This window comes from Nycticebus coucang, chromosome 4 (assembly GCF_027406575.1).
Source record: "Nycticebus coucang isolate mNycCou1 chromosome 4, mNycCou1.pri, whole genome shotgun sequence".
Taxonomy (NCBI): domain Eukaryota; kingdom Metazoa; phylum Chordata; class Mammalia; order Primates; family Lorisidae; genus Nycticebus; species Nycticebus coucang.
In genome coordinates this window covers 35,162,928-35,185,259 of record NC_069783.1, presented here as the reverse complement: position 1 = coordinate 35,185,259, position 22,332 = coordinate 35,162,928, and the positions used below count along the sequence as shown (strand labels likewise).

Genomic DNA, 22,332 nt, shown 5'->3' with positions numbered 1-22,332 from the left:
GCTAAGGCAAGAGAATCACTTAAGCCCAAGAGTTTGAGGTTGCTGTGAGCTGTGACACCACGGCACTCTACCAAGGACGACATAGTGAGACTCTGTCTCAAAAAAAAAGAAAGAAAAAGAATGAATAAGAGGGTATAGGAAGTGGAGGCATCCAGCCTGGGAATAGAAGAAGCAGAACAGATAGATGACATGGTGGTAGATAAAAGCATCTCAGAGACTTATGAGAGGCACAGCCTTTTTCACTATGAAGACAAGAGATAATTGAGGTCCTTGAAGAATCCCTGGGAAGTCATTAGGACAGGATTAGGGAACACATTACCAGCCTTAGATAAGAGACTGGAAGCCTGATCTTAAGGGAAGAGGTAAAGATGGCTTTGGTTGCAGTTGAGTTTTTTTCCCCCTCTTTTTGAAATTGACCTAGGTTCATTGGATGGATTTGATGTGGAAGATGGTAAGGGGCTTAAAGTAGGTGGTGAAAATTTATAATATTATAGTTGCTGGGGTGAATAGGAAAGAGGCTCACCAGAAATCTGTACTCTTTAGGAGACAACCCTTGGTATTCAGCTTAGGTTGCAAATTATGAATTTTAGTGGCACTAGACCCTATCAATAATATTTAGCCTAAGTATTTCTTTCCAATAAGAGAATATTAATCATTGAATATAAAACTTGATAAAATGTGTAAAGTCCTTTGTTGCTTAAAAATACGTTGGGATAAAATGAGACCATTTCTCCAGGTTGTTATAATGTTCTTTCTTACTTGACATATAGTCTCATATATTAATTTTAACTACCAAATTTCTATATTTTTATGTGTATATTTTCTTAGATTTAAATAATATAAATTTCTCTTTTGAAATTAAAATAATTAAGTGTATTTGTATGTATTTATAATAGCTGATTGGTGTTGAGTTGCTGAGTGTTCTGCACCGTCTCCTGTTGACCTGGAACCCATCCTCCGTTCAGCTGTTGGTTACTGGAGTCGTACAACAGATAGTAAGAGCTGCTCAGGATTACTTGCAAGAAAAAAGAAATACTCTAAGTAAGCACTAGAAATTATACTAACTCAAAGTAAATTTTATTTGTAGTTTAATTTTTAAAATATTAATGTTAAGTTTTTAATAAAAAAATGATATATTTAGAAGACTTGAAAACACCAGATGAAATTGCTGATATTTAACTATTTTTCACCTTCGAAAGTATCAGTTTTATTTGCTTCTACCTACTGTATGTATTATTCCTATTATGGAATGCATAACCTAATAAATACGTATGTAATAAAATACATAACCTAATAAAAATACCTAATAAAGATTTTCCCTGTGCTTTTAGGGAGAGGTCAGTGCACAGAATTCGAGGAAAGCGGAGAGTTATACTGAGAAAGATGTGTGGCATCAGTTAGACATTTACTTCTAAATCCTTTTGAAATAATTTTTTAAATACACTTGTTATATTGTTTGATATGGTATTTGTTATTTTTTTTTTTTGCTGGAAATTCACTAAATTATCTGTTACTTAAGATGAAGATGACATGGAAAAAGAGTCCTGTGCTGTATTAGGAGAAGGAGGTGACAGTGGTGGTCTCATTCCCGGAAAATCTCTTGTGTTTGCAACTATGGAGCTGTTGATGTTCATTCTAGTGCGGCATATGCCACATCTCAGTACCAAGATGTCGGACTCTCCAAGTCACATAGCTACTAAAACTCGACTGTCAGAAGAAAGTGCTCGTTTGGTGGCAGCCACAGTTACCATACTCTCTGATTTACCATCCCTGTGTTCACCTGCTGGTACGGTATTGATCACTATTTGGAAATATGTTCTATTTTAGTAGAAAAACTTTTAGTTTAAGCACTGTTACAACTTCTTCTCCTCTTAAATCTCAAGTATGAAATGAGAAATTGGTCTTTTTTTAAAGCTTTATTTATCTGTAGGAACTTATAAAGATTAAAAATTCAAAAAATCACAAACCAAAGTTGTTCTTTTCAGATAAGTTTCAAGCAAACTGTGTATTGGAGAGAGACATTGAATGTCAGCTGATAGACACAAGGTGGAATTACTAAACTCTATTTTCTGATCTGGGTTGCCACTCTTGAGTAACATTGAAGAAACAAAGAATGTCAGAGAAGAGTGACAGCCAACTCTGTGGAGCAACTCAAGAAATTATGGCTAAAAAATTCTGTAGATAGTGAAGAACTACTGTATGTCAAAGTAGACTTTCCCTCTGTTTTGTCTGGAAAGTAAAAATAATAACAGTAAATATATTGGAAAATTTCATATCAACACAAGGAAGACCTTTCTAGATCTTAGAATTACCCTACATAATGGAATAGTGAATTCTAAATAATGGGACCCTTGCAGGCAGAGGCTACAATGGCTGCATGTGAGAGTGGGGAAAGGACTCTTTTCTCGACTGGTACGTTTAACTTTGAGTTCTTTCAAATTTCGAGAGTTCTTTTCATTTCTTCTTTCCTTCTCCCTTAGTTTTTTATTTTTTTGGCTTGAATAGGTTGACCTTCATGTAGTGAGGGTTGATCACATACATGTCTTAGAATTGCTGTAAGATACATGGAGTTACTTAGATACTTCTTAAAGTGCATGGTAGAGTTCTCCTGTTTTCTATCCTCTTTTCTCATTTTCATTATGAAGGGTGTGAAATATTAAACAGATAAAATATTGGAAGTAATAAAATTAAGGCTAGCTGGGAAGAAAAGAAAATATCAATTCTTTTTTTTTTTTATATTAAGACAGAGTCTCACTATGTCACCCTGGGTAGAGAGTTGTGATATCACAGCTCACAGCAAACTCAAACTCTTGGGCTTAAGCGATTCTCTTGTCTCAGCCTCCTGAGTAGCTGGGACTATAAGTTCCCGCCACAATGCCTGGCTATTTTTTTTTTTTTTTTTTTGGTTGCAGTTATTGTTGTTTAGCAGGCCCAGACCATGCTTAAACCCACCATCTTCGGTGTATGTGGCTGGCACCCTACTCACTGAGCTACAGGCGCTGAGCCAATACCAATTCTGGTTTGTTGGAAATAACCTGGCACTTTCTTAAACATTGAGTTATAGTAATCGTAATGCAGGGAATTTTGTATAAAAACAAGGCAAAGGAACAATATTAAACCACAATCAACTACAAAAAATATAAGCAGTGGAAACAACTATAGTATGGGGACTGAAATAATTATGAGGCAATCTTATTTATTTTTATTTCAGGATGTATGACAATTCTGCCCACAATTCTTTTCTTAATTGCAAGAATATTGAAAGACACAGCAATCAAGTCTGCAGATAATCAGGTTCCTCCACCAGTCAGTGCAGCTCTTCAAGGGATTAAAAGTATTGTGACACTTTCAATGGCCAAAACCGAGGAAACTCAAAAACAGTGGACAGCTCTAATTCGCAGCACTCTTGCATGTATCCTGGAATATTCTCAACCAGGTAAGCTATCAGAGTTTAAAAATGTTTAATCTGGGGCAGCGCCTGTGACTCAGCAGCTAGGGTGCTGGCCACATAACACCGGGGCTGATGGGTTCGAACCCGGCTGGGCCTGCCAAACAACAATGACAAGTACAACAAAAAAGCTGGGCATTGTGGCGGACACCTGTAGTCTCAACTACCTGGGAGACTGAGGCAAGAGAATTCCTTAAGCCCAGGAGTTTGAAGTTGCTGTGAGCTGTGATGCCACGGCACTATACAGAGGCCAGCAAAGTGAGAATTTGCCTCAAAAAAAAAGTTTATTAGGAGATATGTTTACTCTGTAATTAGGTGAATAAACTTGTCAGAAACTGGTGCATAATACTGAATCAACTCAGAGGAGTGTTTTAGTAACATCTTTCAGGTGTGAAATGTAATACTGCTTTCTGAGTTGTTGACTCTAAATGTCCTTGTCTTAGTACTTACATACTTGTTGGGAGGTTTAAAAAAAAAAAGAATTTCTGGCCAGAATTGACATATGTGAACCTATTTATGTTTGCTTCAAGTTGCTTTTTACAATTAAAGTAATAAAGTAAGAAAGAAAATTGAAGCATCTCTCACTACCCCAACATATTTCCAAATGGAATCACAATGTTGATATTAATGTATTTTAATCTCAAAATATCTGTATAAATACGTATATTTTCTCTTTTTTTTTTTTTTTTTTTTTGTAGAGACAGAGTCTCACTTTATAGCCCTCGGTAGAGTGCCATGGCCTCACACAGCTCACAGCAACCTCCAACTCCTGGGCTTAAGCGATTCTCTTGCCTCAGCCTCCCGAGTAGCTGGGACTACAGGCGCCCGCCACAACGCCGGGCTATTTTTTGGTTGCAGTTTGGCCGGGGCCGGGTTTGAACCCACCACCCTCGGTGTATGGGGCCGGCACCTTACTGACTGAGCCACAGGCGCCGCCCAATACGTATATTTTCTATATTAACATATGTTAGTTATGTTAATAACTAGCTGTTAATTTGTGTATTCATATACAGTGAGATAATTATGAGCAACATAAAGTCTTTGTATTTTAAAATTTATATAAGTAATATCTCAGTCAACCTTTATTCTCTTACTCAACAGTAAATTATTTTTAGATCTATTAATGTGAATATATAAAATTCTCATTTTTTTAACTCCTGTATGGTTTTCTGTCACATGTACTTATCAATTATTTATCAGTTACAAAAACATCCTGTCAAGGATGTTTTTGCTTTTTCTAATTTTAATTTTATCAGACATTGCAAAATTGTTTCCACCATAGTTATATGAATTCACTGTGCCCACAGCAGTATATGATAATCTGTTTCCCCATATACTCACCAATATTGGCAGATTTTTAAATTTTACTATATGATAGGTAAAATGTACCATCTTAGTGTCTTAATTTGCATATTTCATTTTCCTACTAAGTATAAGCATTTTCTATGTTTGTGTTTAGGGGGAAATACCGACGTTTTTCTCTCTTCTGTTTGACTTTTTATTTCAAGTTTTATTTCTATTGTAAAAAATATGTAAAAGAACTGAAAACAGGCTTGGCACCCGTAGCACAGTGCTTATGGCCCCAGCCACATACACCAAGGCTGGTGGGGTATGAAACCAGCCCAGGCTAGCTGACCAACAATGACAACTGAGGCAAGAGAATCACCTAAGCCCAAGAGTTTGAGGTGGCTGTGAGCTGTGACGCTAGGGCACTCTAACGAGGGCAACATAGTCAGACCTTGTCTCAATTAAAAAAAAGAATAAAACAGGGCAGTACCTGTGGCTCAAAGGAGTAGAGGGCTGGCCCCATATGCCAGAGGTGGCGGGTTCAAACTCAGCCCTGGCCTAAACTGCAAAAAAAAAAAATAAATAAAATAAATAAAACCAAAAAACTGAAAACAAAGAATAGTAAAGAAAGATTTGTCATTTTGCCTGTTAAAAAACGACCACAATTTCTAAAACTATAGACTGGGCCAGAGAATCAGTGGATGGGACAATGGAACAAAGCAGAACAGATTGCTTTGAAACAGCCATTTATTAAATCTACATGAGAATGTAACACATGATTAAGGCGCAGTCATTATCCTTCAAATGGTTTGTGTCAGTTAGCTGTTTGAGAAATAAATTGCAGTTAAGTCCTCCCTTTGTATCATGAATCACAAAATGTACCAGATAAATTTAAATGATAATGTAAAATTTAAAAATTTGGCAAACAAAATATAGGCGAATCTTTTATGTCAGATGGCAAAAATAAGTCTGTGAACAATATCTCAGAAAAATATCAATGTATTGGTCTATGCAGAAATTAACTTCTACCCGCCCAAACATCTTACATTAAATGATAGCTGAAAAAAAAAGCTGAAATGAACTTCTACCCCGTCCAAACATCTTACATTAAATGATAGCCGAAAAAAAAGACAGCTGACAAAAATATTTGTCATGTTGCTGCCATTACTGTACAAAGAGGTCCTAGAAGAAATTCCCTTAACTTCCACTGGATGAAAGAAGAAAGAAAAAATACATGTTACTAAAAAAAGGAAATAAAAATCGCCACCAAGCATATAAAAAATGAGCCATATTAGTAAGTAAAGAAATGTAAACATAAACAGAACAATATAAAGTTTTACTTGCAAAAATGATTTTTTAAGTAACTATGCACAGCTGGAATTGGTACCAGGAGAACAACATTTTTTTTTTTTTTTCAGGAGAAAAACATTTTTTTTTTTTTAATTGCATTAGCTGGACACATTCAGCCTTTATTTTACTTTTCCACATTCAGTTTTTTTTTTTTTTTTTTTTTTTTTTTTTTTGGCCGGGGCTGGGCTTGAACCCACCACCTCCGGCATATAGGACCGGCGCCCTACCCGTTGAGCCACAGGCGCCGCCCCCACATTCAGTTTTGTTTCATACTCTTTTATTCATTTAGGGACAGCTCGTTCTGATCGGCCTGTGTCATCCTAAATTCCTTCCTTTCTTCTCCCTCTCTCTCCCTCTCTTCAGACTTTCAGACCTACTAAGGAGAAAAACATTTTAATGCTTTACTAAAGATATTTTAAAATGGTTTAAACTTTTAGGGAATTAATTCTGTAGGATGTACAAAGAGCCTTTGATTACATATTCTTTGGCCTTACTGATCGAAAAATATGGTCAAGGTTATTTATCACCTATTACGTCTGTCTTACGATAATGAAAATGTGAGAAAACTATAACTGTCCAGCAGTGGGAAAAATTATAAAATACATGATAGTATATTCATTAGGATTATATATCCATTATATCTATTAAATATGTTTATAAGCAACTATACAAAGACTAACCCAAATCAGAAGAACTTAAACCAAAACCTAGAAATTAAACCTAAATTATTACAGGTCGTAGAGTTACAAGTTTTATTTTCTGTCTCATATACTTTACTTCTTTTTTTTTTTTTTAAAGAAACAGTCTCACTTTGTTGCCCTCAGTAGAGTGCTATGACGTCACAGCTCACAGCAACCTCCAGCTCTTGGGCTTAGGCGATTTTCTTGCCTCAGCCTCCCAAGTAGCTGGGACTACAGGTGCCCGCCACAACGCCCGGCTATTTTTTGTTGCATTTGTCGTTGTTCAGCTGACCAGGGCTGGGTTCTAACCTGCCACCTTCAGTACATGTGGCTGGCACCATAACCACTGTGCTACAGGCGCCTATAAGGGAAAAATTTATACAACTCATCTGTTCATTGGGAGAAAATACCCTGACAACTGTAATTTCATTAATGTTACTAAAACTATGTTAGCTTTATCAAGAGTTCATATTTTGCTTCTTAAGGTAGATTTTAACAAACTGATGAAATATTAAATGCTATATTTATATATGTGTGTATGTGTGCATATAGATAGGAATAATCAGATGAAGAAATAGTTAAGAATTTATTTAAAAATATAAATACTGCTTTAATTTTTGTTGGGGAGGATCCAGAGTCAATATTTTTTAAATTGTCCTTTACATGTAAGGGAAAGTTTTGATAATTTATCAAGCTGTTTATTCATATGAGGTGAAATTTGAAGGTCTGATAATAGAATTAACTTACCCAAGATATTCTGTTAAAAGCTGAATTCCCAGGAGACATAGTCTATAAAGTAAGTTATAAAGTAAGGATCAAGGCCACAGGTATATTCATACAGTATTCGTATAATAAAGCAAGTAGATCCCCTGCTTAACAAGAAAAAAAAAATTTTTTTTTTGGGACAGTCTCACTTTGTCATCCTTGGTAGAGTGCCAAGGCGTCATAGCTCCCAGCAACCTCAAACTCTTGGGCTCAAGCAATTCTCTTGTCTCAGCCTCCCCTATATGCGCCTGCCACAGCGCCTGGCAGTTTTTTTTTAGAGATGGGGTTGGGGTGGGGGTGTCTTGCACTTGCTCAGGCTGGTCTCAAACCTGTGAGCTCAGGCAATCCACCTGCCTTGGCCTCCCAGAAGGCTAGCATTACAGGCATAAGCCACCATGCCTGGCCCAACAAGAAAAGTTTTATAACACAGAATTTCCATGTGGAAATCCTATTTCCTTTTATAAAGAAGAAATCTTCACTTTAAAAATATGTGTATATATATATATATATGTGAATCCATATACACACATTAATTACTTTGGATGTAATAAGCCACTGTTAAGATTGCTACATCAGGGCGGCGCCTGTGGCTCAGTGAGTAGGGCGCCGGCCCCATATGCCGAGGGTGGCGGGTTCAAGCCCAGCCCCGGCCAAACTGCAACAACAACAACAACAAAAAAAAATAGCTGGGCATTGTGGCGGGCGCCTGTAGTCCCAGCTGCTCGGGAGGCTGAGGCAAGAGAATCGCGTAAGCCCAAGAGTTAGAGGTTGCTGTGAGCCATGTGACGCCACAGCACTCTACCGAGGGCGGTACAGTGAGACTCTGTCTCTACAAAAAAAAAAAAGATTGCTACATCATTTCTTTTCATTTTTAGAACTTTTGATTTTGAAATAAATTTCAAACTAAAGAAAGTTTCAAAAGACTGGGTGGGTCATGCCTGTCATCCTTGTACTTCAACTACATCCACTATGTTGTCCAGGTTTGTCTTTGTTGCCCAGGCAAAGGACTACTCTGAACAACATAGTAAGACCCTATCTCTAGAAAAAATAGAAAAATTAGCTGGGTGTGGTGGCATGTGCCACTAGTCCCAGTTACTTGGGAGGCTGAGGCAGGAGGATCATTTGAGCCCCGGGATTTGAGGTTGCAGTGAGCTGTGATCACATCACTACACTCCAGCCTGGGCAACAGAGTGAGACAGTTTTTTTTTAAAAAGTTGTGAAAATAGCATAGTAAGTTCCATCATATCCTCTCCTACATTTGCTAGTTGTTAACATTTTGCCACATAGGGGTTTTTACTCTCTCTATAATCATTATCATCTTATTAATTTTGTTGAACAATTTGAGGATAGGTTGAAGTCATCATGACTCTTTACTCCTAAATATTTCATGACAAGGATATTCCCTTACATAACCACGGAAGAATTATCAAATTTAGGCAAGTTAACATTGATACAATGCCATGATTGTTTATATGCAAATTTTACCAGTCGTCCTAATAATGACTTTCATACAGCTTGTTTGTTTTTATTTAGTCATCGTAGTGCTTTAGTCCCCTTTAATCTGGGGCAGTTGATCAGCTTTTATCTTTCACGACATTAATGTTTTTGAAGAGCACGGCTATGTATTATGTAGAATGTTTCTCCATTTAGAATTGGCTGATTTTTTTTCCTCAGTAAAACTGATCAGATTCCATTTCTGCATTTTTGGGAGGAATACCGTAAGTAGTGTGTCTTTCTCAGCATATCACGTAAGGAGTCATATAATATTTACTTGTCCAATTATTGGGAATCTTTGCCTTAGTAACTTTATTAAGATGATACCTGCCATATTTCTCCTCTATAAAATTGCTGTTTTTCTGATTTATAGTTAATAAGTAATCCGTGGGGAGATGCTGTAAGACTATGTCAGTTGTCTCTTCCCCATCAAACTTTCACATCATGGTTTTAGCATCTATTGTATCTGAACCATTTATGGTTTCAAAATGATAATTTTCTAATCCACATTTCTTTTACATTATTAGCTGGCATTCTACTGAAAGGAAGCACTTTCTGTTTGCCTTTCATTGTATATTTATTCATTACTATCAGTACAGATTCGTGGTTCTTTTCTTAATCCAGTGTGTCTACTACTATTTCACTATTTGCACATGTCCTCATTATTTCTTGAGCACTTCCTCACTTTCTGGCACCGAGATGTAGCAGACTAATCTCATATTTTACCTGTTTCTGTTCTAGAATCAGTCCTTTCTCTAAAGAGGCTTTGGGGTGGGGATAGAGATTAGGTCTCACCATGTTGTCCAGGTTTGTCTTGAATCTTGGCCTCCTCAAGTCCTGGGATTATAGATGTGAGCTACCATGACCAGCCTAGATGTCTAGTCTTCTTAAAATCACAACTTAAAAATAAAATAATTTTCTGACAAAAAAATTGCTTATAATATCACAAACTCTGAATAAGAGATAGTTCTTATTCCATGTAGAGTAACATTCCTACTGTGGAGTTCTCAAGTTTTTAATATTTGTGACTCAGATTTTTATAACTTGGTTAAATTCTTCTAATTTTAAATCTCTTTTTTTCTTAGCCTTTTTTCCTTTATGTTAAAGGACTTTATATAAACTATTGTTCTCAGCCCCATTCCACAAGTATTTTATGAAAGCTGATACCCTCATTATGAGATAATGTTAGAATATCAAATCTGTATGTTCTCAATCCTAAAAAAATACAGGTTATCATTGGATATTTATAATTGCCAAGTTAGCCCAAATTCACACAGAAAGTGTTGATAAATTCAGTTGTTGAAGAAATGGTAATTACAATATAGTTTGGATCTCGAATTTTGTATGTTCTTCTTTAGAATAGATGTTCATATTTCTAACTGCATATTTTATTTCTGTTAGGTTAAAATTGAATATATTCCTGAATAAATGCTTGTAATAGCTAGAATTCCTTAAAATTGTAACAATGGCATTTTTAGGAAATGATGCAGTTTTTTTTTTATGGTCATGTGGAATTTATAGGTTTTCGTATTTACTAAGTTGAAAAGTAATATTACTAAGAAAAGTCTACTCTGGGTTTTTCAGGTAAGCAGAATATCTTATAATCATTTAACTTTATATATTTAATCATGGTGGCTCATGTCTGTAATCCTAGTACTGTGGGAGGCCAAGGAGGAAAGATTGCTTGAGTTTGTGTGTTCAAGACCAGACTGAATAAGATCAAGAGCCCATCTCTACTAAAAATAGAAAAATTAGCTGGGTATTGTGGTGAGTGCCTATAGTCCCAGCTATTCCGGAGGCTGAGGCAGGAGAATCACTTGAACCCAGGAGTTTGAGGTTGCTGTGAGCTGGCACTGCTATAAATACAGAGGACAGAGAGAGAGTTGTTTAAGATTGAGATTCCAAAACATTTTAGAAAACACCCATTACTTTTATTTTTAATTTTCAGAAGACTCTGTGCCTACACCTGATGAAGTAAGCATGTTAACAGCAATTGCACTCTTCCTGTGGTCTGCCAGTAGTGAAATAATAGGAGTCCAGTCATTACAGAACGGCTGCATGAACAGATTTAAAAATGCATTAAATTCATGTGACCCATGGGTAAGTTACACTTAAAACAATTATAAATGTAGAGATAAACATTCTACTTTACCAAGTAAGTTTCAAATTGGAAAAGATTACTGGGTTTAAGCACAAGGAGAGAGACTTATGTATGTTTATTCACATATGCAGTAATTCTCCAGTGTCTGAAATATTTGATCAACCCTAAGACATATTGGTAGAGACTTTACAGAAGTTCATGATTATGTTTTCCAATGTTTATTTAAATAACAGCAAGGACATTAAAGATAAGTTTACATGATTACATGTTTTAATGAACCTATTATAAACTCTAAGTTTGTCTGGAAACTAATTTTTTTTTTTTTTTTTTGTAGAGACAGAGTCTTACTTTATGGCCCTCGGTAGAGTGTCATGGCATCACACAGCTTACAGCAACCTCCAATTCCTGGGCGTAGGCAATTCTCTTGCCTCAGCCTCCCAAGTAGCTGGGACCACCGGCACCCACCAGAATGCCCGGCTATTTTTTGTTGCAGTTTGGCCAAGGCAGAGTTTGAACCCACCACCCTCAGCATATGGGGCCGGCGCCCTACCCACTGAGCCACACGCGCCGCCCTGGAAAATAAGTTTTATTTGATGATGTCAAAGTCTAATGTTTCTGAAACCTGCTGAACATCAGGAAAAAAATCAGTCTAGAAGCATTCTTGGACTCTACCACTATCTTCCTGAATCACACACAGTCTCCAAATTTGTGGCTCAGGAATCTGTAGATTTAAAATGTTCCCCAAGTTTTTTTTTTTTTTTTTTTAATTGTTTCAGGTTAATTGAGGGTACAAAAAATTAGGTTACAGTGTTTACATTTGTTAGGTAAAGGCCTTCTATTGTGTCCTGCCCCTAAGAGGTGTGCCATACACCCTAACATTGTGCCCATTAAGTGGGAGCACGCCTGTCCTCCTCCCCTCTTCCTGCTCCCTCATTCCCCTACCCCTCGCCTTGAATTGATTGGAGTTTTTCCTCTTATGGGCATGTATTAGCTCATCTACTGGCTTCAAATTAGAATTGAGTACATTGGATTCTTGCTTCTCCATTCCTGTGATACTTTACTAAGAAGAATGTGTTCCAACTCCATCCAGGTTAATACAAAAGATGTGAAGTCTCTATCTTTTTATGCCTGAATAATATTCCATGGTGTACATATACCACAGCTTGTGGGCATTTAGGCTGTTTCCACATTTTGATGATTGTCATTTGAGCTGCGATAAACAGTCTAGTGCAAGTGTCCTTATCATAAAATGTTTTTTTTTTTCTTCTGGGAAGATGCCTAGTAGTGGGATTATGGAGTCAAATGGGAAGTCTAACTTGGTTCTTTGAGGATTCTCCATACTTCTTTCCAAAGAGGCTGTATTAGTTTGCAGTCCCACGTTCCCCAAGTATTTTTGATGCCCACTGAGGTTTGGCCACCTGTGTTCTACCAAAGCACCGAAATAGCTTTACTCCACTCTTTGTCCCATATGTTGATGGGGCTTGCGTCTCTCCCTTCCTTCCTTTTTTTTTGAATTATTAATATGAAGCTGTCTAATCTAAAGCAGAGTATGTGACACCTTACATTCTAGGCCTGACAGAAAATCAGATGGGTTTTAGGTATCTAGGAAATGTATTTTTATAGCTTTATTTCAGATCATTCAAATATTAGGCTTCCTTTCGAAATACATTAGAGTAAAATGGGGAGAACAAGTGTACATTAAAGGAAGAATTAAAGACAGAAATTGGAATTACTGTTTTCTAGCTTTTCGCACTCTAGACATACTAAAAATTACATATGCTTGGTGATTTAGTAATTATAAGGAATTTTTTTTGTTTTTTGGTTTTTTTTTTAAGAGACAGAGTCTCACTTCGTCACCTTCGGTAGAATGCCGTGGTATCACACAGCTCATAGCAAACTCCAACTCCTGGGCTTAGGCGATTCTCTTGCCTCAGCCTCCCGAGTAGCTGGGACCACAGGTGCCTGCCAAGAACGCCTGGCTATTTTTTGTTGCAGTTTGACCAGGGCTGGGTTTGAACCCGCCACCCTCGGTATATGGGGCTGACACCCTACTCACTGACCCACAGGCGCCTTTTATTTCAGTTTTATTTAGTTAGCTTATTGAAAATTCCATTATTCTACTCCATTTCTCTGAGTAGAAATTTCATTTCCATTTTCATCCTGCGTATCACTGCTTTTCAGTATATAACTAAGATGCAGCTTAATGGCCTGGCACCCATAGCTTAGTGGTTAGGGCACCAGCCACAGAACCTGGCCCAGGCCTGCTAAACAACAATGACAACTACAGCCAAAATATAGCTGGACATTGTGGCAGGCACCTATACTCTCAGCTACTTAGGAGGCTGAGGCAAGAGAACAGCTTAAGCCCAGGAGTTTGAGGTTGCTGTGAGCAGTGATAGCACGGCACTCTACTGAGGGCGACCCAAGAGTTTGAGGTTGCTGTGAGCTGTGATGCGCAGCACTCTACCAAGGGCAACATAATGAGACTCTGCCTCAAAAATAAATAAATAAATAAAATGCAGTGTGATTATAAAGCAAATAAGAACTATCATGCATGTTTATTGATAAAGTGATCTTCTTATCTAGGTTCAAGCCAAATGTTACCAGCTTCTCCTGTCAGTGTTCCAGCATTCCAATCGTGCCCTTTCTACTCCTTATATCCATTCATTAGCTCCAATAGTGGTTGAAAAGCTAAAAGCAGTTGAAAGAAACAGACCAGCCAGTAACACAGAACTTTTAGCTGTTCAAGAAGGAATCAAAGTTCTTGAAACATTGGTTGCTCTTGGTGAAGAACAAAACAGTAAGTATGTTCATATAAAAAGCTATTAGTCTAGGCTTGGTACCCATAGCACAGTGGTTATAGCGCTAGCCACATACAGGCTGGTAGGTTCGAACCTGGCCAGGCTAGCTAAAGCAACAGGACAACTGCAACAAAAAAAATAGTCAGGTGTTGTAGTGGGAGCCTGTGGTCCCAGCTACTAGGGAGGCTGAAACAAGAATAGCTTAAACCCAAGAGTTCTAGATTGCTGTGAGCTATGATGCCACGGCACTCTACCGATGGCGACATAGTGAGACTCTGTCTCAAAAAAAAAAAAAAAAAAGCTGTTAGTCTAAAATGAAGATCTGTATTGTATTTAAATCTTATTGATATTACACACAGACCTTTGTAACAGTGTTAACTAAGGAGCAGTTACTATCTAAAAGCATAATGTATTTGCTCATGTTACTAACATAATGGTTTTATTTTTATTTATTTATTTATTGTTTTGTTTTTTCTTGAGACAGAGTCTCACTCCATCATCACCCTTGGTAGAGTACTGTGGAGTCATAGCTCCCAGTAACCTAAAAACTCTCAGGCTCAAGTGATCCTCTCACCTCAGCCTCCCTAGTAGCTAGGACTACAGGTGCCTGCCACAACGCCTAGCTGTTTTTAGAGATAGCGTCTCACTTTTGCCCAGGCCGATCGTGAACTCCTGAGCTTCAGGCAGTCCACCTTCCTTGGCCTCTCAGAGTGCTAGGATTATAACTGTGAGCTACCATGCCCAGTCCTTTGTTTTTGTTTTTGTCTATTTTGTTTTTTGAGAGAAGTTCTCACTCTTTAACCCCGGCTAGAATGCCATAGTATCATCACAGGTCACTGTAATCTCAAACTCTGAGATTCAAATGATCCTCCTCCCTCAACCTCCTTAATAGCTGGGACTAAAGGCATACCTCTATGCCTGGCTGCATTTTCTGTTTTTAGTAGAGACAGGGTCTTGCTCTTATTCAGGTTGGTCTTAAACTCCTGACCTTAAGTGATCCTCCTGCCTTGGCCTCCTGAAATGCTAGGATGACAAGTGTGAGCCAACCATGCGTGGCCAACATATTGTTTTGAATTGATTTATATTTATTTTTTATGAGCAGGAAGTTAAATTGAATTACTGATAATGTACTTATATGTCCTTTAAGAACTAAGAGAAATGTGGATATTTAATAGGTTTTTTAAAATAACATAGTTTAATCTCCATAATAGAAGTATAAAAGCTTTATGATAGGCTGGGCATCATGGCTTATGCCTATAATCCTAGCACTTTTGGAGGCCGAGGCAGTAGGATTGCTTGAGGTCAGGAGTTTGAGACTAGCCTGAGCTAAAATGAGATTCCATCTCTAAAAAAGAATGGAAAAATTATCCAGTGTGGTGGGCTACAGTCCCAGCTTCGTGGGAGGCTGAGGCTGGAGGATTGCTTGAGCCCAGCTGTTCAAGGTTGCAGTGAGCTATGATGATGCTGCAGCAGTCTAGCACCAAGTGACAGAGTGAGACCTTGATTCCAAAAAAAAAAAAAAAGCTATAACAAATTAACAAGATTAGTATTAATACCAAACATCATTATTAAAATAATTCCAGATTTTATATTTTAAAATTATTTTTTATTTAGTGAAGAACTACCACACACATTTATTTAGGCAAAGACTTATACTATACTTCTTTTCATTCCCTGAATGCTGAAGTCTTGATTTCATCACTATATATTTGTCTTTAAAAAGATGATTTTTTTAGGTGCAGTGGCTCATATCTGTGATCTTAGTACTCTGGGAGGCCAAGGTGGGAGGATTACATGAGCTCAGGAGTTTGAGACCAGGATTACTTAAGCCCAAGAGTTTGAGGTTGCTGTGAGCCTTGTGAGGTTGCTGTGAGCTCTGATGCCTCTGCACTCTATCCAGGGTGACAAAGTGAGACTCTGTCTCAAAAGGAAAAAAAAAAACAAAAATCTTATTTTTTAACCTGCTATTGAAACCTATTCTGCTTCAAGCTTATTTGATACTTCTGTATTTTTACTATAAAAGTTAGTTATTATTCTGTAATACCATTATCATTGTGTATGAGATATATTCAGCTAAAGTAGATTGGAGGATTTACCTAGGACTTTTAAAATATTTGCCTGTTACCTTCTTTTTCCTGAAAATTTAATATTTAAAAAATCAAATTATTTAAAAACTTCTGGGTAGTTTCTATAGGAGAGTGTGTGTACATGTGGATTTTTTTTTTAATTCAAAAAATAGTCATTGAGTGTCTATTGTGTACATGGTAGTGGTCTAGGAATTGAGGATATAGCATGAAATAAACACACGAAGGTACCTGTTCCCATACATTCTGGTAGGAAAACACTGACAATAACACCCACACTACATAGACAAACATACATATTTGTTTTATGAAGAGATATCATATAGATTTGTCTATGTACAATTTTATATAGTAATAAAAATGGGTATAACTACAGATATTTTAGAATAGATACAATAGTGAGAGGCAGAAATTGATAGGTGGCATGGAGAAAAAATACAGCAGGGAAAGAGGATGGGAAGTAAGGTCCAATGTGATCCTAAAAGGCTTCGCTGATTGTCTGTGGTGATATCAGTGTTACGTCACATGTTCTGTATCAGACGCTTCCCACTCTCTCACTGCCTTGGCTTTAGTTGTCATTCTAATAAATTAACATAAACAAAGGTGTAAAAAGCATTATTTTCAATGTGATGATGAGAGGTTTTATACACACGCATACATACACTATTACATATAAAGGTTAACTGTTGAGGAAAATAATTGTCTTTAATGAAATTTATGTACTGGGATGGACTTGTTACTATGGAAAGACAGACTACCAAAAGGAGAGTTAGCCTCTATAAAATTTTTTTAAGGGCTTAGAATTTATATCAGCCAGACATGGGTTCTTGTTTTTGAAACCTAAGGGTTATGTAATTGTGTTATTTTTGAAGAATTTTCCCTCACTATGGATTTTTGGGGAAAATTATATGTGACAATAGCTGTTTTGTATTTCTATTTAGAAAAGAAAGAAATACCAAGTTCTACTTAAGTTATGGTAAATGTATGCTATTCAGGTTTCCGTTCTCTACTTCAATCTCCTCATTCTAGCATGTCCTTAAAAATTTCATAATCTTCCTTTCAAAATACATTCTGCTAGATGGCAATTGTAAAACATTTTTTTCTTTATAAATTAGCTAGTATTTTTAAAATAAAACATATTAATGTATCTTAAGCTTAGTTTCCAACCCTAACGTAACTTGGGCATTTAGTAGGTATTTAATATTAATTTTGGGTTATTGATTACAAAATCTTAAGTTGTCAGGCAGTCTATTGAGATTGTCAGGGGAAAAAATAGGTCAGAATTCAGCATGTGTCATGAAAAATTCAATTGAAAAGCAAGCAGATTTTAAGTTTTAAAGTAACCAAAATAATGGAAAGTGTGTTTTGAGGTGTATATATTATGAATAAATATATTTGTATATATTATGAGTGTACATGTTTACTTATATTTTCTACTAATTCAGCCTTTTGTAGTAATTGTGTAGTATTTAAATTAAAGTTTATTATAGCCTTTAGGTTCATAATCATTCTTCATATTTTATCTTTGCTATTTACAGGAGTCCAGTTACTTGCTCTTCTCGTTCCCACTTTGATCTCTTACCTGCTAGATGAAAATTCTTTTGCCTCAGCAAATGCAGCTTCCAGAGATCTTCATGAGTTTGCCCTCCAGAATTTAATGCATATTGGACCTTTATATCCACATGCTTTCAAGACAGTCATGGGGGCTGCTCCTGAGTTGAAAATACGCCTAGAAACTGCCGTTCGAGCAAGCCAGGCTAGCAAAGCTAAAGCAGCTGCCAGGCAGCCAACCCCTGCCATTCATTCTGCACCAACAATTAAGCTAAAAACAAGTTTTTTTTAAGTTTTTCTTCCATTCATTTTTATTTATGTTGTCAACTAGCTCGTAATTAGTGATAGCCATGGTATCATTCCAGAATGAGTCCTGTTTTATTTGTATATTGGTGTTGTGCTTCCAAATAATTTAAGTGAAATAATGTTCACACCACTTACTGATTTTTAGGGAGTGATTTTTTTTATCATGTGATGAATTTGTTTTCATTTTTCCCTAAAAATGTTTCTCTTTTATTAATTAATTTATTTTTTAAACACTGAGCCATAGTCTTTTAAATTTAAATGCTAAACACATAACTGTATCATGTCAGGCAGCCTGTTGATAATGTCAGGGAAAAAAAACAGGTCAGAATCCAGCATCTGTCATGAAAAATTCAATTGAAAAGCAAGCAGATTTTAAGTTTTGAAGTAACCAAAATAATGGAAAGTGTCTGTTTTGAGGTGTATATAGTATGAATAAAATCATTTTCTAAGCATTTCCCAAAATGTTCTTATCTTTCTGATAGGTCTTTTAATTTTCATATTAAATTACTAAATTATGCTTGTCTATATTTTAGTTGTTAACTATATTAGAATTCTCATTTAAAAGTCCATTAAAATCTTTCAAATATGGTATATAATGTTCTGCTTTTTTTGTGGGTGGGGGGCAAAAATATGGCCTCAGTTATGTTTGGTAGTTACAGAGCCTCATCTTCTGGCTATGGTGGTTAGTTTTACTCATCAAATATTTATTGAATGCCTACTGTGTATAAGGCGTCAAGCTAAGTGCTGCAGGGCTTACAGAATTGCATTAGTCATAATTATAGTTATGCCAGTTTCTCATGCAGTTGGAATTTTACCACATGAAATAGATAATCCACAAAGTGAATGTTTGCCACAGTGTCTAGCAAATTTCTGGCGCCGAGTTTTACCAGACAGTGTAACAGAGATTATACCTATCATCAAAAGCAAGTCACTTTTGGCTGAACAAGGTGCTGGAGGGATGAGGTGGGTGAATCGCCTGAGTTCAGGAGATCTAGACCAGCATGAGCAAGAACAAGACCCTGTCTCTACTAAATATAGAAAAACTAGCTGAGCATTGTGGCAGGCTCCTATACTCCCAGGTAGGTGGGAGGCTGAGACATGAGGGTGGCTTGAGCCCAAGAGTTTGAAGTTACTATGAGTTATGATGCCATGGCATACTACCTAGGGCAACAGAGTGAGACTCTTGTCTCAAAAAAAAAAAAAAAAATACTTTTTGGAATAAATAGATGTGAAAATGAAACTCTGTCATTTTCCAAATTACAAGAAAATACTTGGCAGTGCTCTTAAATCTCTGGAAAAATTTTGGTAGACCTAAATATTTTTCAATGGCATGTTCATTGACTGTAAGTCAACTAGTAGGAAAGCTTAATGGAGTTTGGACCAGTTTTAGTGAACATACATTGTTAAAGCAAGGAAAGTGATAGTCTTGCTCTACACGCTGTGACTCTAATATCTATGTTTGTGGGGGTGGGTAGAGGATCAGCTTCAGATGCAACATGGCCAGGGCAATGGCAAACAGGTGTGCAGTAAGCCAGGCAATTTAAAGGAACTAAGGTTGAAAAGGGTAATGTGATCATTAATCTTCAGCTAGGAGGGCCAGCTAGCCCCACATGGGCCAACAAGTGCAATTGGGCATAAAGAAGAGTTTTCTAAGTAAGCCATTAAAAAAAAAAAAGAAGGATTACCAGGCGACATCTGTGGCTCAGGGGGTAGGGCCCAGCCCCATATACCGAGGGTGGTGGGTTCAAACCCAGCCCCAGCCAAACTGCAACCAAAAAATAGCCAAGTGTGGCAGGCGCCTGTAGTCCCAGCTGCTCGGTAGGCTAAGGCAAGAGAATCACCTAAGCCCAGGAGTTGGAGGTTGCTGTGAACTATGTGACGCCACAGCACTCTACAGAGGGTGATAAAGTGAAACTCTGTCTCTACAAAAAAAAAAAAAAAAGATTACCTTGGGCAGCGCCTGTGGCTCAAAGGAGTAGGGTGCCAGCCCCTTATGTCGGAGGTGGCAGGTTCAAACCCAGCCTCAGCCAAAAACTGCAAAAAAAAAAAAAGATTACCTTGGCAGCACCCGTAGCTCAGTGGTTAGGGTGAGGGCCACATACACGAGGGCTGGTGGGTTTGAACAAGGCCCAGACCTGCTAAATAACAATGACAACTACAACAACAATAAAAAGTAGCTGGCATTGTGGTGGCACCTGGAGTCCCAGCTAGTTGGGAGGCTGAGGCAAGAGAATCACTTAAGCCAGTGACTCAACCTTCCTAATGCTGGGAGCCTTTAATACAGTTCCGCATGTTGTGGTGATCCCCAACCATAAAATTATTTTCCTTGCTACTTCATAACTGTAATTTTGCTGCTTATGAATCGTAATGTAAATATCTGATATGCAGGATGTATTTTCATTGTTACAAAGGGATCACGACCCACAGGTTGAGAACCGCTGGCTTAAGCTCAAGAGTTTGAGGTTGCTGTGAGATGTGACACCCCGGCACTCTACCCAGGACAACAGCTTGAGACTCTGTCTCAAAGAACAAAAAAAAAAAGATTGCCTTATGATGGTGCACTCCTTGACACTGAACATGTAAAACAAGAATTTGAATTCCTGTTTGTCCGAGATTTTTGTGACATAAAAATGCTGTCATATTTATTCATTGGTCTATTATTTGTTAAGCACATACTATATTCCAAGCATTGGGACTGCAAGAGTGAACAGTCAAAGAATCTGCCACCATAAGCTTACATTCTGTGATAAGCAGTAGGAAGGAATTGTAGGAAGTATACTATGATAGAAAATGGGGGCAGCGCCTGTGGCTCAAAGGACTACAGTGCCGGCCCCGTATGCTGGAGGTGGTGGGTTCAAACCCAGCCCCGCCCAAAAAAACTGCAAGAAAAAGAAAAAGAAAGAAAATGATAGGCAGGGATTCCTTCTTAGGCTTGTTCTGAATGCTAGCCTCTTTTCTGTTCTTTAGATTTACAAATATAACTACCTACCCACTGGTTGTCTTATAGACAACTCAGACTCACTTTAAAAGTGAACTCTTCACCTCCTTATCTAAAACCTGTTTCCCAGCTCATGATTTCCCAGTATATACCTCGTCTTGTTTTCTAAATCATAAATTTTGGTATCATACTTGACACTTTTCACTTTCTTCCTCTCTCTACTTAATCACCAAATTTCCTCAACATCTTTTTTTTTTTTTTTTTAAAGACAGAGTCTCATTCTGTCGCCCTGGGTAGAGTACTATGGAGTCATAGCTCACAGCCACCTCAAACTCTTGGGTTCAAGCAATCCTCTTGCTTCAGCTTCCCAAGTAGTTAGGACTACAGACGCCTGCCACTACGCTCACTAACTTTCTACTTTATTTTTATTTATTTATTTTTTTTGTAGAGACAGAGTCTCACTTTATTGCCCTCAGTAGAGTGCCATGGCATCACACAGCTCACAGCAACCTCCAACTCCTGGGCTTAAGCGATTCTCTTGCCTCAGCCTCCCGAGTAGCTGGGACTACAGGTGCCCACCACAACGCCCGGCTATTTTTTGTTGCAGTTCGGCCGGGGCTGGGTTTGAACCCACCACCCTTGGTATACGGGGCCAGCACCTTACCGACTGAGCCACAGGCGCCGCCCTACTTTATTTTTTTTAGTAGACACAGGGTCTGACTCTTGCTCAGGGTGGTCTGGAACTCCTAAACTCAAGCTAACCACCTGCCTCGGCCTCCCAGAGTGCTAGGATTATAGGTGTGAGCCACCAGGCCGGCCTCAGCATCTTATCAAGTCCTTCCGTGTGTCTTTATTATTATATTACTGTTACCACCCTAGTCCAAGTCATCATGTTCAATTGCAGTGTAACAAAGTGGTTAACAGTGTGGCTACTAGGGTCAATTTGCCTGGGTTGGAATCTGGCTCTGCACTTAACAACCTGCATAACCTTGGGCAAGTCACGTGTCTGCTTTTCATCTCAGTTTCTTTATCTGTAAAACGAGAATAAAAATAATACCTATCTCAAATAAAGTGGCTCTGGATTAAATGAATTAATGCTTGCAAAGCATCTTAAAATAGTGCCTGATCCTTAGGAAAGAATTCAGAAAGGTCTGCTAAGTACCATATTTTCCACTCAGAAAGTGAAACGATTTTTATAAATGCAAATCTGATACTCTGCCTAAAACTGCAGATAGTTTTATCATAAAGACCAATTCCTTAACTTGACCTTCAAGGTCCTGCATCATTTGGCCTCTATCTACTTCACCTGCTCATTATATTCCATGCTGCTGCCTATGGCGGTATGATAGTGTCCTTATCTGTCAAGTGAAAATAACCTCAGTACTAACCTCATGGAAACATTGTAAGGATTGAATTAGTGCATGTGAAATGCATAGTTTTTATTGAGCAAATGCTCAATAAGTGTTGGCATAAAAATAATAATCATTACTTTTGCCTTGCTCTTTGTCAGCCATATTCAAGTCCTTT

General features: G+C 37.6%; 1 protein-coding gene across 5 annotated transcripts in view; it reads left to right on the top strand.

The window, feature by feature from the left end:
* HEATR5B (HEAT repeat containing 5B) overlaps positions 1-18,319 on the top strand; it is a 96,964-nt gene extending 78,645 nt beyond the window's left edge. For 3 of the 5 annotated variants that reach the window (XM_053588575.1, XM_053588573.1, XM_053588576.1), the window contains 6 exons: positions 897-1,041; positions 1,520-1,786; positions 3,212-3,436; positions 10,973-11,124; positions 13,712-13,925; positions 17,549-18,319. In XM_053588575.1, coding sequence (XP_053444550.1) covers positions 897-1,041; positions 1,520-1,786; positions 3,212-3,436; positions 10,973-11,124; positions 13,712-13,925; positions 17,549-17,853 — 1,308 coding nt within the window. In that variant the 3' untranslated portion in view covers positions 17,854-18,319. The remainder of the gene's footprint in view (positions 1-896; positions 1,042-1,519; positions 1,787-3,211; positions 3,437-10,972; positions 11,125-13,711; positions 13,926-17,548) is intronic. The other 2 variants (XM_053588574.1, XM_053588577.1) reach the window with 2 other exon arrangements.
* Positions 18,320-22,332: the final 4,013 nt, after the last annotated feature.